Source organism: Chrysemys picta, chromosome 10 (assembly GCF_011386835.1).
Source record: "Chrysemys picta bellii isolate R12L10 chromosome 10, ASM1138683v2, whole genome shotgun sequence".
Taxonomy (NCBI): domain Eukaryota; kingdom Metazoa; phylum Chordata; order Testudines; family Emydidae; genus Chrysemys; species Chrysemys picta.
In genome coordinates, this window is record NC_088800.1 from 62,939,582 (window position 1) to 62,957,294 (window position 17,713).

Consider the following 17,713-nt stretch of genomic DNA (forward strand, 5'->3'; position numbering starts at 1 on the left):
GAAATCTTTACTCACTCAAGGCATGCTACTTAAACCACTTTTATCCACCTGAAATGGATAAAACAGAGGACAAAACTAATATAAACTTGGGTTTACCTTGATTGGAAATAAACATAATTAAAAGCAACACAACATACAATTACAAAAACAAATCCCCCACTACAGGAATATTTAAAACCAGAAGCAGGAAATTAATTTAATTTTAAAACTGAAATAGAGAGGGGAACCCCTCTATAGATTTAATTAAAAAACAAACACTCCTGCTGTTTTTGACAACAACCATAATCAATCTCAGAAAAAATTATAAAGGCCATCACGTATATAACCCCTATTAAATGTTTATTGACAGGTCTAATGAAAGTAAGCTTCTAAGAATGTTTTTGATTATGAATACAAGGAACACATTACAGCAATAATCTATAAATCTATTGAGAGCTTACCTTTAGAGACTCCAGATTTTACTTTACACCATTTATAATATTAGATTTGAGAATCTGGACCACAAAAGTTTTGTACAAGGCAGGCAGAGTCAAGTCTACTACAAAGACTCTACTACAGCTTTACAAACAAACTAGTAAAATATTTTTTTCATTCATCTTATTTGTACATGGTTCCCTCCTGGAAAACCTTTTATTTCCTAAGCTCGAATGTGACTAGTTAGAGGCAAAACACCAACAAAAGAAACAGAATCAAAAAAATTCACAAAACAAAACAATCCCTCCCAGACCACTCCCAAGCCCCAAAACCAACCAAACCCAGGGATATACATTGGCAATACTGGAAAAAAAAATACATCTCAGTAAAACCTTAATATAAATGAAAACTGTACTTCCAAGGAGAGTAGAAATCTTCTTCAACCTCCACGTCATCACTCATCGAAGTAAAATTTTATAGAAAATTTTATTCAACATACAACATTTTCCAGCAAAAAAGGCAATATACAGGAAGAGTTGTTGTACACTGCGGCTACAGAAACAAAATAAAGTACTGGAAAAGAATGTAAAATTATAAGTGTGAATTGCTGATTCTATTTGTACTGCACTCAAAACTAGACACTCAGCTGGCATTAGCTCCAAAATAAAAGGAAGCAGTCTGGGGACTGAAATAAAACTACACACAATGAATATCAACATCAGTGAAATTCACTTGCAGACTCACCCAACAAAATTAACCTCCAAGTGTTAAATTGTACATGTTCATTAAATATACAATTTCAGTTTTTTTTTATTTTTTTTTTCTGTTTTTTGTTTTTGTTTTTTTACAAAGTCAAAAGCTTACTAAACACTAGTGAGCATGCCCTCTGTGCTGAAAGGCTATTTCTTGTGTTTTTTCCCCCCCATCTCTTCCCATGTTAACTAAATTAATTATATTTATAATCCTTTCCCCTGCTTTTGCCAACTTTGAGTGTCATTCTATTTGTCAAAAGGCAGCATAGTAATCCTCAATGGTATTTGTCAATGTTTTTAAATTTAATAAAAATACCCAAATATCTTTTAGGACCCAGAGCATCCACTTGGCAAAATGGGATGCAAGGTAGCGACAGAACAACATAGGAACTAGTTTATTAAAAAAGGATCCTATGAAGCTGGAGGAGACAAAAATCCCGAATAAGTGCCAACAATGTACACAATGAAGTAGAGATTGCTATTTATTGATGATGTGAGGTTTTTTGCATTTACAAATGCACAAAAATGTCATTTAAAGTATAACTGAAGGAAATAAATCTGATGTGAGTCTAAACATAAGACTTACTAGCTGCAGTGATGGGGAATACCACACCAGGAAGGGCAGCCAGACAGCTTATGCCATCTATAAACGTACTACAGACAAATATTTTGCCAATGTCAACTGTTCTACTAAACTCTTCCCTCATTATGCTGACAATTGCCTTGCATTACGTTTACCATAAAATAACTCTCATTGGCATCCAAGCTTTATAAAAACACCTTCATTTTGCTCAAAAAGGGCAGTCAATAGATACAGAGAAGCCAAACTGAACAGCCTCAACAAAATAAAATTAACATCAGCAGCAAATCCTCTTGCTGAAGACTTCAGATATAGTGCACGTGTACCAAAGTTCTACTGTTGTTAAAAAGGTGCACACACACACTGATATTTGTCCCTTGCCTTGAACAAACTGGTTGGGTAAGTCAGTTATGGATTTTAATAGCTTTTTCAAGGTAAGTGTAGCGACTTCTCTTTGGGGCTTTATTGAAATGGTCAAGCCCTAGCCATGGCCTTGGATGAGACATGTTGCCTAGAAAAAGGAAAAAAAAACCAAATAAGCTTTTAAGACACAATAGCAACCTTACATTTGCACAAAATGTTTGCATGCCCTTACATGGAACGGCCTGAATCTTACAGTACTGAAGCACTCCAGAAGTCTGTAGAACGTTTTCATAGCAACCACTGCATTTCCACTAATATCCTAAACTGTGTCCTTGGATCTACTGGATACATACACACTACTTAGCTGTTGCTACCACAATTTTACAGACAATATGCTAAAAGTGAAAAATTGCTGTACTCCTTGATGCCCAAAGACATGAGTCTGAATGCATCAGCTTTCATAGCTCTCTGAATAAAAGAAACGTTGGGCCTGTTTTGAAGAGGAAACTACCATCTAGGAATACTAAGTATCGGAGGCTGTATTTTATTACCACCATATTTTAGGTTATTCTTGCCATGTGATTTACTTGGGGCTTGTCTACACTACTGCTAACTTATGTCACTCAGGGGTATGAAAAAGCCACCCGCCAAGTAACGCAAGTTACATCGACTTAGAGCGGTGTCTATACCATGCTATGTAAGCAAGGAAATGCTCTCCTGTCGATGTAGTGCGGTAGTGAAAACAAGTCCTTAGACTTAATAGCATTAAAGTACACTAACCATCAATTAACTCTTCAGTTGGAATTTTTGAAGAAATTATGCAACTGAACCCCTGATTTTAGTCATCCAAAGAAGTTTACAAACATTTTAAAAGCATTAAAAATACAAGAATTTTGTCAACTGTCCAATTCAATATTTTGTGTTGCTAACGGTTAGTTTTCATTATGCACTGTAATAATATCTTTAAGAACACTGTCTATATATTTCTTTCAAATGGAAGAAAGTTCTCTGTAAGGTGTCCACAATGCCTCAAATGTTCTTTGGAGTGAAATGAAGAAGACAGTAGCTTAAAAACCCTAACAGCAACAAGGACCTGACACTGGATTCAAATCAGCCAACTGTGATGACTCAAGTGTGAAATACTTGACCTTTTTCTTCTAGGTGGTTTGTGTGCGTGCACTTCGGATACATTTTCCCCATTGAAAAAGTAAATTCTCTTTCATCTTGGCATAATGGACAGTGCATTATAAACACAGATGTCACCAATGCCTTTTAAAGAGATACCATTGCACACCATAACACTACTTAACACTGATTAACGACAGGAAACTAGTATTCTTTTTTAGGTCTTGTCTAGACTAGGATTTAAAGGTGTGGTGTTAGAATGCTAGCTAACATGTTTTAAAAGCCTACTTAATCGCTGTGCCTTGTCTACACATGTGCAAAACTGGTCCAATTAAAGTCTAGGACACAGGTTTAATTTGACCTGTTCAGCGTGTGTAAAAGTCTACACATTGGCTACATCTTAGGCCAGGTCTACACTATAAACTTACATTGATTTAACTACATCACTCAGGGGTGTTAAAAATCCACAACCTTGAGTAACACAGGTACACCGATCTAACCCCAGTGTAGACAGCGCAATGTCGATGGGAGGGCCTCTCCCGTCATCACAGCTGCCACCTCTTGTGGAGGTGGATTAACTATGCTGACAGGAGAAGCACTCTCGTTGTGCAGTAGCATCTTCATTGAGCGAGAAGAGAGGGTCCATAAAAATGGGTAGCAAGGCCAGGGAACACATTCATTGATTCAACACAGTTTACACTGGAGCTTCAATTGTAAATTCAAAGCTACCCTTTCCTAGTGGGACCCCTAAGAGAAGGCTGTGGTACAAACACTGCTTGCTTTTCCCTGGGTAAAAAGCCCAAAGAGTGTATTGGCTCTGCTTCTCTCTGTGCAAGCATGGTGAATGGAGCACTAAGCATTAGTCACGTAAAGAACATGGTGAACACGGCACACAGACAAGTACAGATTAGGTTCCATTTCAGCACAGTACTCAGCTCTTAAAGTATATCTATACAACATCCCTAGTTAACACTCTGTTCCGGTTTGATTCCACCTTCACCGAACCCTTATTATGGTCTCTCTTTACAACAAGTGGATGAGAAGAATCTGAGTTCAACCACCTTCGGGGGAGTCTTAAAATTAAGAGGTTTATAAGAATGGAGCTTTGTACTCGACAGCAATACTACATATGTACGTTACTGCAATAAAAATGAAGAAACCAAATATTTATACGAACTAGAGTAAGACGAGCAATACAGCAAAGCTTTTAGCTTACATGCATCTTTCTTCTTTTGTACAATGTGTTGTGTGTGTGTGCGCACGTGTGTGTTCAATAGCACTCAGCCACTTAGGTGCACACGCTTTATTTGACTCATGGGGGAATAATAAGTGGTTCTGTAAGTGTGTGCGGGTATATATACATTAAGAATGCAAATATGTATTCTCCCATGCTAACACAACACAGTGTACATATACATTTAATATTTATATACAAATACATGAGTGAACTACATAAAGCATATTGTGTGTGGACACTAATGTACCTTTTTATTTCCTGACTCAGGGACAACTACATAAGTAACAAATGGCAGAGTAACTGCTGCAATTTAAAACAACAGAGTTAAATTAACCAGCTACTCACCGGGTTGGGGCTCAAAATCTTTCAAGTTCACTTCATACTCATCTTCATTTAGGTATTGGTGTCGACCCATCATTACAATGGCAAACTTAAACTTCAAAAGGAACAAACTGTTAAGAGTCTGAATGGAAATAAAACTCTACAGTTTTTTCAGCTATCTATATTTGGTATATTAAGAAATAGTCTTAATCTGAAGTGGAACATATTCCAAACAAAGGAAGGGGAAACCCTATAAAGTATTATTTTCCAACATTCCCACATGGCACCTTTTTCCTGCCCCTCATCCCATAATCTGATGAAAACTCAATAGTATTTGATCTAAACTGCGTCTCTTATGGCAAAACAGCTGCCCTATAATCCTTAAGTACATTGTATGAGAGCTTTTTTTATTTTGAACTCAGGATAAATAAATTGCAATATGAACTCTCCCCAACATGATGTTACCTTTTCAAATTCTTTTTCTTGGATGTCCAGCATTGTTTGAATCCGCTTCATCACCTCTCTGAAGTGTTCACCCTAATAATTTTTTAACAGTAGATATCAAAAAATATAATTTAAACCATCATTATAAAGAGAAATTGGATAGTGACTGTTGTGATTTTCCTGCCAAATCCTGCACTGCAGTACAATTACATAAATTATCCAGTTATTTCCAGAAACTATTACAGAAATTTCAGTACCACCTACTATGACAGGGGTGGGCAAGCTACAGTCTGCGGGCCAGATCCGGCCTCTCGGGGCTTTGGATCCTGCCCGCGGCGGCGCCGGCACCACGTCCCTGTGGGCCTCCGGGGGGGGGGGGGGGGAAATGGCTCCATGCATTGCCCTTGCTTCCAGGTACCGCCTCCTGCAGCTCCCATTGGCTGGGAACGGGGAACCGCGGCCAATGGGAGCTTTCGGGGAGGTACCTGGAGGCGTGGCAAGGACAGTGCACGTCCCCCTCCCCCAGGGGCTACAGCGCTTTCGGGAGCAGTGCGGGGCCGGGGACAGGGCAGGCAGGCAGGGCTGGCCCCGGTGCACGCCGCTGCCACCTCAGAGCCACTTGAGGTAAGCGGCGCTGGGCCGGAGCCCAAACCCCTCCTGCATCCCGCCTCCCAACTCCCTGCCCTGAGCCCCCTGCCTGCACCTCGCACCCCAACTCCCTGCTCTGAGCCCCCTCGTAAACCCCAACCCCCTGCCCTGAGCCCCCGCCGCACCCCGCACCCCTCCTGCATCCCAACCACCTGCCCTGAGCCCCCTCCTGCACTCCACACCCCTCCTGCACCCCAATCCCCTGCCTTGAGCCCCCTCCTGCACCCCAACCCTCTTCCCTGAGACCCCCCCATACATCCCACACCGCTCCTCTGCCCCAATCTCTTGCCCTGAGCTCCTTCCTGTAAACTGCACCCCCTCCCGCACACCAACCCCCTGCCCCGCATACAATTTCCCCACTCAGAAGTGGCCCTCAGCCCAAAAAGTTTGCCCACCCCTGTACTATGACATGGTAGTAAGTGAAATCTACATTTTCAATTCACACTGGGTTATCAGTGACTTGTATGCAAATTGTTCCTAATTTAATCAAATCCTTGTTTAGATATGTTTGCCAACTTTCGACATTTGTGTAAATCAGGCTAAGGCCAAGATACAAGTGAGAAATATTGCAACCAGAAGAAAAATAGTGTTCTAAAAAAATGGAAATATCTTCTCTAGCACATTGTCATTTTAAATCCCTATAACCTGTGAATTTTTGCCCTCAGCTAGCATTATCTTTGAAATTAAGTACCTCTGCCTTGTGTTATTTTATAAATCCACAAAAGATGATGTATTGGAAAACACCAAAAAGAAAAGGATCAAAAGTCAGCCATTAGGAACAGGAAAAACCAAAACAAGTGGCCTCCCTTAAAAATAGTACTCAAGGTTTATTTGGCACTGGTTACAAATATGAATACACACAACTAGTCTCTCTGAATTCTGTGGCAATACACAGATTTATGGGTCAAAAAATCTTACAAAACTAGATAATCTTTGTATGAACTGGCATATGAGAACAACAAAAAAAAAAAAGATGCTAACTTTGAAAACAATTGGGTTAGAATTTTGAATCTTGCAGGGGTTCATTGTCCTTGAAGATAAAGTGTATGCTAAAAGTGTTAAAAACAAGCCATTTGAGGTAAGAGCTATAAAGGTATACTGGAACAAGGTTCGTGGAAAGTTAAAAGTATTCATTTTTCATAGCCATTACAAAAAAAAAAAAAAAAAAAAAAAAAAAAAGCCAATTTTCTTCGTATTAACCAAAAAATTAACCTTTAGGCAAACACTAACCATGAGAAATTTCAAGCCACAAGGAATATTTTAATTACAATTGTGCCCCAACTGATATCAGGGTCTCATTATGTTTGGCACTATACACACACCCAGGAAGACAGTCACCACCTCAAAGATACTGCAATCTAAACAGACGCAAGGCAATATTATAAATATTGTATATTAAATTCAAATATACAATATTAAAATAACTACAGGCAAGAGAGGAAGTCTCTCTGTTTTTACAAATGGGGAACTGAGGCACAGAGATATTAAATGACCTGACCAGAGTCACACAGGGAGTCTATGGAAAAAGCAAGAACTGCTGAATGCCAGTTCATTGACTTAGTCACAAGACCACCATTCCACTTGAATTTTCTTCCATAGTTCAGAACAGATGGAAAACAAATGTCAGTTTAGAATGGTTCTGAGAAGCATTTCTATAGAGGTGATGCTCTAATACATAAATTGACAGCTATCACACATTTGTTCGTATAGGAAGTTAAAGAAATGTTATGTAAATACCACCACAGGGGAACAACAGAAACATGCTGTACCTGGTGTATCCTCAGCAAGAATGGAATTCCAAATGTCCCAAAAACCTCTTTGTGGAAATGTGCTACTGTGATTAGCATCTCATTTTCCTTATCTATATCTACCTGGTCCAGAGGGATTTCCTATATTAAGATATAAACACGGTGATCACGATAAGTTAAAGGTGCCACAATAAACATTAACATGAAATATCAGAAAGCATCACTGACTAATGGTCTTTACATAATTAACAAGTTGACCAACAACATACTTATGTTGTCCTTTCTTTTTACCATTCCTTCTGAAAATAGCTTTTGTTTGACATGATACGGAAGTGGCCCTATTGCTAATGGACTTCTGTTATTTGCCATTTTTCTTTAACTGACAGCAGAAGCTGGGAGTCCTCAGGAGCACTGATTTGCTCATGAACTGCTAGTACGCGGCTGCCAGAGTAATAACACAATGCTCTCTTTCCAGCTTCCTTGCAATACAAATTTGTATTGACAGCTTAATTTCATTTTCTACTTATGAGTTCTGATGTAAGCAAAGTTCTCAATGCTTAAATTATTTAAAGTAAAAAAAAAAAAAAAAAAAAAAAAAGTTTGCCGCACTGAATGCAAATCTTGAGAAAAGTCACACCCAACCTCTCTCATTTGACTTAAAAATCCAACCTTAATTAAGAAGGAAAGGAATAAAGTATGCAGGCACAAACAGACTCCTTTTCTTATTGGAAAATAGGGCCTAAGCATAAAAATATACAGTATGAGCCCCTGTGTCAATCTTGGAATTACTGCTGAGGAGGCAATTTCCTCACGGACAGTTCCTTGCAAAGCTTTCATTTCCTGTTAACATTTTATGCTCAAATGTTATTGTAAGAGTGGAATTGTTACAAGATCAAGAACTTCAAGCTATTCTGAAGTGAAGGAGAAACTAGGTTTTACTATTTTTAGAGGGATTCTCTTAAAAAAAAAATCATGTCAGTTAGCTCGTTCATTCCAATGGTGACAATATTTGAACATCAGAATCTAAGGATGGATAATTACTATTTGGAGAATGTAGCCCTCTCAAAAACAAGTGCCTCATATTTCTTTAATGAACAAAAACAAAACAAACCATCAAACATTTACCTCTATTCGAAACGTTCGACTTGTTGCTGGTGATAAACACTCTAACAGCTCATCTTCCTGATGGACACCAATTATTTTATAGCTTACAATTTCTAGAAGCCTTAAAACCAAAATGAATAGGAAAAGAATTAAAAATCAATGCAACATGCATCTACTAAACCTTTAGCATATTACTATATCCAGAATTAAATATTAATACTGAATAGTTATTTTAGAAATATATTCCTACTTTGGAATAATTAAGCAGTAAACTCAGTCCTGAATAGTGAGTGTATCTGCAGCATAAGCCAACAGATATTTAAATTATCTTCTGATGTCTCTCCAAGTTATATGACGGTCTTTATTTTCGGAAAATTAATGGCATGAACCATTGGATAATGCAATAAATCGTTGTAATTTGTCTGAATTTGTAGTTGAAATCTATGAATGTTAAGTGTCGCTAGGATTTAATTCTAGGAAGTGGCATAAGAATTTTTTTTAACAAATTTAGCTCATAATTATAGTTGCAGATATTCCAAAAACTAAGAGCTCTAAAGCCCTTAACAGTTTTTAAACCCACAGTGACAGACTATGTTAACTTGCATTTGATTTTTCACTGTACTTTAAATCATAAAATTGTTCAGTTAGGTGAAATCCACACAGTCATATCCATTGATCTATATTTTAAAATAACTGTTTTCTTTAGCTACCTTTTCTACTTACCTTAGTTTTCCCGAACCTTTCTCACAGAGTTCTACTGCTTTTTTACATTCTTCTAACAGGTCCCGTACACACCCATGTTTATCTGGATATAGTGTTATTTCCTTTACAACACAATATTTAAAATGAGACAATCAATAGTGTTATTTCCTTTACAACACAATATTTAAAATGAGACAATCAATGATTAGAGAAACTGAAACCAAAGCACAGAAAACACTGAAATCTGACTTATTATTAGACCTTGCTCAACAGATAATGATCACTGACGTGTACATAAAAAACAAGTTTTTTTTTTTTTAATTCTCTTTCCAAGAAACAGTACTATGGAAGCCACATAACATTTTCAGGACACTGCCCAGAAAGCATTGGATGAGACTTTTCTTCTGAATGGAAATTTCAAAGAGGTACAATTACTAAAAAAATACGTAACAAATCTTATGTTTTTGGTTTAATCCTTAAAAGTCAACATTATATAAGATGCAACATGTTATCACAATACTATCCAAAGACTTATGGGAAAAGAAATTACAATGAATCCAGTGTGGTAATAAAATTATACTAACCTCTTCCCTAAATTGGCTATTTAGCCATATGCACTTAAAACTTCTTCTGTTTTCAAAGTCAGTAATTTTCATTTTAAGCTAGAAAAAAAAAAACAGTTACACTTTAGACATTCTTGTGAAGGCACCAAAAGCACAAAAGCACAGTGGTATAAATAAGGACTCATACCTGCTGATAATAAAGTTTTTTAGGTTGTCTAGGTTTGAAGAACTGCAGGAGATCTCTTAAAGTACCTTCATAATTATGTCTAAGAGGATTACCTGGGCCATCCCTATAACTATACAAGAAAACAACATATAAATATCACTTCATAATCTATCACCACAAAGTAAACGTCTGTTAATAATGCAAAATAAATTTAACTTCCAGTACTCAAATTTATAAAATTTCACCTTGGAATGAAACTGGCATGCCCAACCTATGCAGCACTATATTCATAGTGATTTAAGGGGAGATTTTCAAATGCACATAAGAGATGGAGAAGCACAATTCCCAGTAACTTTCAATGGGAGTAGTGTTTTTTTTTTTTAAAGTCACATCTTTAATCTTTATGCAATGGCAGATAGAGGTTCCTCCAACACTTAGAATGAGTTAGTGCAGCAGTTCCTATACTTGCTGTCATTTCTAGAGGCTTAATTTGTGGAGCCATAGGAAAAAAAAAAACCCCATAACATTTCCCAGTGACAACAGTATAGAATCTATAAAAAGCTATAGTGGGTTACTAAAACCAGGTACATGATCCTTGAGTATCAAGGAAGATATTTAATTTTAAAGAACTATAACTTACATTTGCAAGAGTAAGAATTAGGGTGTAATTTCTCTCCCTGTCACAGTTTATGGGCAGACATGCCAAACCCGCGAAAAAAATGTGAGTTGCTTGTTGCCTAGTTTTTGGCTTGTAGTTTGTTGTAGCTTGTTGCTTCTTTTTTTTGATCAGCTCCAGGCAAGCGGGGGGGGGGGGGGGGGGGAGGAGAGAGTCAGGGGTGCACAGCGGGCTCACCACAGTCCCAGACTGCACGCTGGGGGAACCTAGTCACACACACAGAGTGCTGGGGTTCTTAGGGATTGGCTTGGTTTGAAATGGGATTAGCATGATTTTTGGCTTATTGTGAAAGTCTGGGTGCTTATTTACTGCGTGAAATTTGGCAACTGTGGTTATGGGCCCATACACACCACAGGAGTAACTACTAATATGCTATTCTTTGTCACATTATGCCATAATTTTTTGTTGACAGACAACACAGTTTTACAATTGTGTTTGGAAACAACGCACTGACATGCCAGCATCAATGGTGAGAGTGGCTGCTGATGCTCTTATCTCGTGTGCACCCCTTTCAGAATAGAAAAGGGCTCTATCCCACAAATGCTCATTTCCTCCTTGATACTCACTCATCATTCCCAGATCTCCAAGAGACAGCCCATTTCCCACTAAAAACATGTCCTCACTTTGAGATAAGCCACATACTCTTCTTTCTTGGCACACTCAGCTTCCACTACATTGTTCTGAGACATCCACCCATGGACCTACAACTCCCCACACATTCCATTGATCCTCTTCCACCAATGAAGGCACAAGTGTGATTTCCTTAACTTCCTCTTCAGCTACTTTGATTCCTCATCCCATTGATTTGTGTCTATCATTCCTCTCTGATTCTTTTTCCCCACCAGACAGAGACTCAGGAGGGAAGGTCCCTCTAACACTTGGTTAAGACCTACTTCCACTACAATCCAGTGATATACTTTGCCACATAAAATGCACAAGTATCCATTTGAAATGAGCCCAAGAAACCATAATATATAATAGTTTTAGATGTAATTAAGGAAAAATACTTTTAATTGATTTTGTATATAGACTACCTTTCCCAGAAAGGCATATTCAATTCAGTGTTCAAAGAGTACTATATGAAAGTATAAAAAAAAAAACCCTCAGTATCTGCGTCAATTCAGTAGAATAAAAAAAATCACTAATATGTCAACTTTAGAAATGCAAGCTTGCAATTCAATTTAGCTTGTAGTCTGTCTTCTTGAATGCCATTTCTACATTACCTCGATATAAAACTGTCCACTGTGGCTATCATCCTTTAAATGAAGGATTCCCTTTAAAACCAGTCAACATATTTCTTTGAACTGGTTAGACAACTTGCTGCAAAGTGATGCATTCAAAACCTATGTGAGCCCAGACAGACACATCTGCTGCCCTAGTGTTTTGTGCAGCAGTGAATTAACAGTATACCTATCACCCAGGTTAATGCTCTCTTCACATATCAGTTTGATCAACAATGTAAAACACAGTGCTCACAATATGCAATTAAATGCACGTTTTATAAAGTTATTGAAAAGAAATATTTGGTGATGTTAGCTGAAATAAAATTTAACTAAGCAAAGAATTAATTTTGTGGCAATGTGGAAAAAGCTATTAAATGACAACCTAACTCTAATTTGTTAGTTTTAAATTATTTAAAATTAGTTTAAAGGTATTTTGTAAATAACGACAAAGCTAAACTAAAAAGTTCCTGTAAAGAGAACTCATCTTACCCTTGGGACTTGAAAAACTGTAGTAGCATTGGGTCTGTATTAAGTCTTTGTGCAACAGTCTTCGCAACCTGTAGAAATAAAAGCTTTTTAAAACTTCTAAATGACAAACTATTTATGACACTGCTTTGTCTAGGGTTATGCTTAATACTACCTCCATATTAGGTTCCAATAATCCAGTCAGAGACATATAATACATACTACCTACATGAATAGTGACAGAGTCCAAGAGCGGATGTATTTGGTATATTAAATGGGTGTCCACCACCAGTTCTTGAAGATTCTAGGCCCATTAACACCTTGTAGGAAAATTAGGTTGCATAGGTATACATGAAGGCATAATTTGGCTGAATCTTATTACTGGTGATGATACAAAAAAAATCAGAAAACACAGCAGATCCCAAGGTTGATGGGGAAAACAGTCTAAAAACAAAACATCTTTTTCTTGTACATGAGCAAATTTTATTTGGAAGTCATTCTCAGAATGTGAGCAATCCTTCTATGTCATTTTTAGAAAGTCACTTTTCAAAGCAGAATAGCATTTTAAAGAAGAAAGTTCTTGTTTTCATACAACCAACTGTTATTAGTAATAAAAAGGAAAACACTCTGGAAAGGAAACAACTGAAGTTGTGTTAACATAGGCAGAATCTATCTAAATATATTTAAGATTTTCTGTGAGCAGTAAGTGGCTCTTTAAGGAAAACTTTAAAAAGGCAAGGTAGAAAGTATGAAAAGGAGACTGGAATTATTTGTTTCTAATAGAACACACAATGTGCTAGGTGAAAAAACAGAAGTGAAAGCACAGCCCAGGCCCTGAAAAACTTCGTCTAAGAATATTTCAACCAAACAGTGGTATCTTGACCTACTAATTAATCTGAATCTAATTTTATTATATAACACGCCCCCACACAGCTGTGAATGGGAAAACAAAAGGAGAGGAAACAAAGTAGAGTGGAATACATACCTGAAAGTAATTCATTCTATTGGACAAAGTAACAACAAATCCGGGATCATTGGGGATAGTTTTATCACAGAAAATGACATCAACACGGTGGTAAAGGTCTCTGAAGTATTCTTTTGCTGTTGGCAGTTCACTGTTATCATTTTCTGGGTCGTCCCTACAAAAGCAGACAAATTGTACCATCTACATCATACAAGCATTAGAGGTGTTAAACATGTTGTACAGTAAATCAAAAATATTGTTGAGAAATACAGAAATGAAGTTAGGAAACCTTTAAAGATCCACCATTTGTACACACCAGGACTGTAATTGTCAGCCATGATTCATACTTTTTGAATATATATGTGCTGTGCAAGGACTTCTAACACATTTGCACACCATACGTACTTATTTGGCAGCATGCTGACTTCATTTGTTTGAGAGCACGGTCTAATGGCACTGGTTCCCCCTTCCCTCCCCGGTATGCTACCACATACCTTTACTACATTGCTGAAAACATCTTACATTCTCATGGAAGGTTTTTATTAGTCACTTCGCACAATGACTGGATGTACAATAGCATCCCTTGAACCACAGATGTGAAATGTGTATAGACATTAGTATGGGTCACTACTGACTGGTACCCCTATCTTCTTGGCAGAGCAATAGCACCAGTGTACAAACTGTGCACTTACCCAGAAGTCAGCAGCCAGCCAAAGGTGCATAACACCAACTGGGTCAACAGGGAATGCGAGTTCCAAGGCATGACATGAGAAATATATTCATCTCACATAATCTGGGGTAAGAGTGCTGAAGATAGACTAGCTGGCTTCCACCCACTGTCAGCCCATGGAGAGAAACAGAGCAACACAGTTGGGTGTGACCATCAGGAGTAAGAGCACAGAAATTCTGATTTATAGCCCTGACAAACTTAAGTAAGATCCCTTTACTGGATATAAGCTGCAGGAGTTCTCCCTTTGCCTTGGAGAAACCTCCAATAAGCACCAACATCCCTATTATTTGAACATGTGCTCAGTTAAGTTAGAAGTATGTCATCACTGTAGGCCAATGTGTGACTAGTAAAGGAACATGAGTAAGAGGAAAAGGGAGGCAGCTTAGTTTAGGCTGAAGTTATAGTAGTTATAACACAGAGACAGATTAGAATTACAGCTAGGCTCTGCAGTATAGTATTTCAGTTATGGTGGGTCCAAGGGCAAAGCTGCAGAATTCAGACTACCTGCTGAACACAGATCTTAACATTATCACAATGTGAAGATCTATTTCAGTATTTATTGGTTTTCTAATTCAGGGTGAAGAGGTATTTTTAAATCTTAGAGTGACAGTTTAATATTCTGAATAGTTTAATTCCCCCGCCCCTCCAAACCAGTAAGTTGGTACTGCTGACTATGTCTGCCATTAAGCAACTATGCTTCTCAACATTTGAAAATCATTGTTAAAACTGCTAAATAGAAAATCTTTCTCCACTTAAATTTAAGTGAACCAGGTGATGTAACCATGATTATAACCATCCCTTCAAAACACATACTTCTGAAACACTATGATGTCACCATCCATGAGTTCATCAAGAGCCTTATCAAGAGATACATCATAGTCTTGAATTCTCTCTGTTAAATTCGGTTTAACTTCCTGCAGTAAAAACAATAGGGAAAACAATCAGAAGAAATAAATGACAAAATAAGAAACCCTCACAGCTGCAAAAATATCATAATGGAAGATGACTCATTTCCTTTTTCAACCTAAATTTAAATGAATGGGGGGGTGAATTTTGATGTTTTTTTAATTCAAATTAGATTTCATTTACAAACTTCACTGCTCCCAATAGAGTTTACTATTTCTACTTTACCCATGAAATTTGCACTAGATTCTCTTTTAGTTGAATTGAATCCATTTTAAAATGTTTTATATAGTCCGTCACACCACCTCAATAGCCAGCCCCAATTCAAAATTCTCCAATGCTCCAAGACTTATTTTTCAAATCACGCAACTTTCAGAATAGTAGTGGAACCCAATTAATACTAGTTTGTTTTTGGCAAGGTGAAACCGATTCACTATAACAGGCTGCCCTCTCCTTTTCAAAAGGAGTGGAAAGCCCCCAGAGTATTAAATACACACTAGTTAAATAACTATAATACACATATATTGCGAGTTGTTTACTGGAATATAAATATTTTTGTTTAAAGGAACAGGTGGCAGAATCTTTTGTGGTCCTAACCCATACTATTTGAAAAAAGGAGCTTTTATAAGTTTAATGTGAATTTGGAAGTGACTGTATATATGGAAGTTCCCTGGTAGCAGTTCTGCCTGTTAGTACGGAACTCTGTACATGCCACAGGAACCACCAGTGAGAGCAGCGTGGCTGCTAGCAAAGCAGGCACCTAGTGGCATTAGAGCTCTCATTCCTACTGTAGCAAGGGCCTCAATGCAGATTCAAATCCCAATAGAGCAATTTAAAGTTGTTATAAACATGTATTGCTCCTAACTTTGGTGAAAGGGTGTGGGAGCTCTCACTCGTTGCCTGCTGCCTCATATAGTGTGGTGGAGGCAGGAGAGGATGCAGCATTCCCTCCCCACAGCTGGAGATTCACGTGCAGCGGGTCAGGCACTGGGAGCACATAGGCCAGCCCTGCTAGCAGCAACAGCTGTGCTATCACGGTGACTTGGGAACATGCATGGATTTAGTGCTAACAGCACAGAGACTTCCATGAAGATAAATGTATATTTTTGAGTTTAAAAGTTTTCCTTACCTCAGACTGTGCAAGCAGAAGTTTTAAAGGGTAGGACTTTTTAGTCACAAATTACTAGTGGCGTTTTTGATTATTGATTTTAAAGTTAGGATTCTAATGATATTCTCTTGTGCCCAAGTATTCAAAAACTTCAGAGCCATAACTTTTGGGGTACAGCAGATTAACCAAACATTGCTGGGCACAACATCTTTAACAGTGAAAGCTCTGTTTGTTAACTGATGCACAAGCTGTAAAGTTTGTTACTTTAAAATATTTGCTAGAATATGCAGCCAAATCATAACTAACAGCCAATCGTGGAGGAGGAGGAATGCTAACAACCTTGAGAGAGTTTAACAGGGTTTTGTGGCTAAATTATTAGTCACGCTGTTGCAAAAAATCAACAAAATCTTAAAGGATTTTGGCTTTTAATATGGGAGCAAGTGTCAGAGCAAGTGTTCAGAATTTGAGTTTCTCTGTATTCAGCTCCAGATTAAAGGCAACGGTAATGATTTTTTTGATAGCACCGAGAGCTACATAAGTATTCATTAAAATAAAAATACATAATCAGATGAATTTTATACATTAATTTTCAATATGTTCAGGAACACTGATCACTCTGAGTATTTCCATTCAGTGAATGGCACCATTTTATCTCAGTGAAACTCGTCTCTTGGTGACACAGCATTGTACCTAATCACAAGAGGAGGCTAACCTCATGTGGCTGATTAAACTTCACTGTTAAACCAACTGTTTGTAATCAAAGCTAGCTATTAACTTTTTTTTTTTTAAGTTATGAAATTAACCTTACAAGCACTCTGAAAATGACTGATTTTCAGAGTTTCCAATGGGACCTAAGCTCAGTTGGCTTTCTGTGTGGTGGTGGTTTCTTGTCTAAATGTAATATCTAAAATTATTTTATTTCTCACTTAAAATGTTATTTTAGTGACATGTTCTTTGTATTTATATAGAGTGGTTAAAATCTTTTATATACATTGCAGTTTTCCATAGAGAAAAACTTGCTAATGACACACAAACCTAGATTTATTGTAGGAATAATAATCAATCCAAACCTCATAGAGGATAAGGTTAGTTTCTTGGGGAAATCCTGCTCTCTCACACATAACTGGAAGCAAGTCACCTATTGGAAAAAAAAGAAGTGTGAAGTATGTTATAGCTTTCGCTAGTAGCGAAAGCTATGATTAAGGTTGCAAAAAGGTTCCATTATAATGCTCCAAGTTTTCAGATGTCCAATTTTATGACAAATTTCTCCTTTAAATTGAAACTTCCCATCCTTAGGTTAACCCAAAAGGGCTTTTATTTTTATTTTTTTAAATTTGAGGAAATTTTGCACAGCCCATCTCAATTCTGCTAGTGTAAAATAATGCCATAGTTTTAACCACACAAAAAAAATAAACAGAGCTAGAGCAAAACCAAAAAGTTTTACGCATACATTTTGCACGTAAGTTACTGTTAATGT

The 17,713-nt window shown here is 37.4% G+C and overlaps 1 protein-coding gene across 1 annotated transcript in view; it reads right to left on the bottom strand.

Annotated features, from left to right (window-relative positions):
• Positions 1-322: 322 nt before the first annotated feature.
• USP7 (ubiquitin specific peptidase 7) overlaps positions 323-17,713 on the bottom strand; it is a 102,814-nt gene continuing 85,423 nt past the window's right edge. The window contains exons 20-31 of the mRNA XM_005295243.5: positions 17,307-17,374; positions 15,039-15,139; positions 13,517-13,670; positions 12,556-12,623; positions 10,189-10,297; positions 10,023-10,100; positions 9,460-9,560; positions 8,758-8,857; positions 7,654-7,773; positions 5,258-5,329; positions 4,817-4,907; positions 323-2,257 (exon numbers count right to left, since the gene is read on the bottom strand). Of these exons, the coding sequence (XP_005295300.2) occupies positions 2,151-2,257; positions 4,817-4,907; positions 5,258-5,329; positions 7,654-7,773; positions 8,758-8,857; positions 9,460-9,560; positions 10,023-10,100; positions 10,189-10,297; positions 12,556-12,623; positions 13,517-13,670; positions 15,039-15,139; positions 17,307-17,374 (1,169 nt within the window). The 3' untranslated portion in view covers positions 323-2,150. The remainder of the gene's footprint in view (positions 2,258-4,816; positions 4,908-5,257; positions 5,330-7,653; positions 7,774-8,757; positions 8,858-9,459; positions 9,561-10,022; positions 10,101-10,188; positions 10,298-12,555; positions 12,624-13,516; positions 13,671-15,038; positions 15,140-17,306; positions 17,375-17,713) is intronic.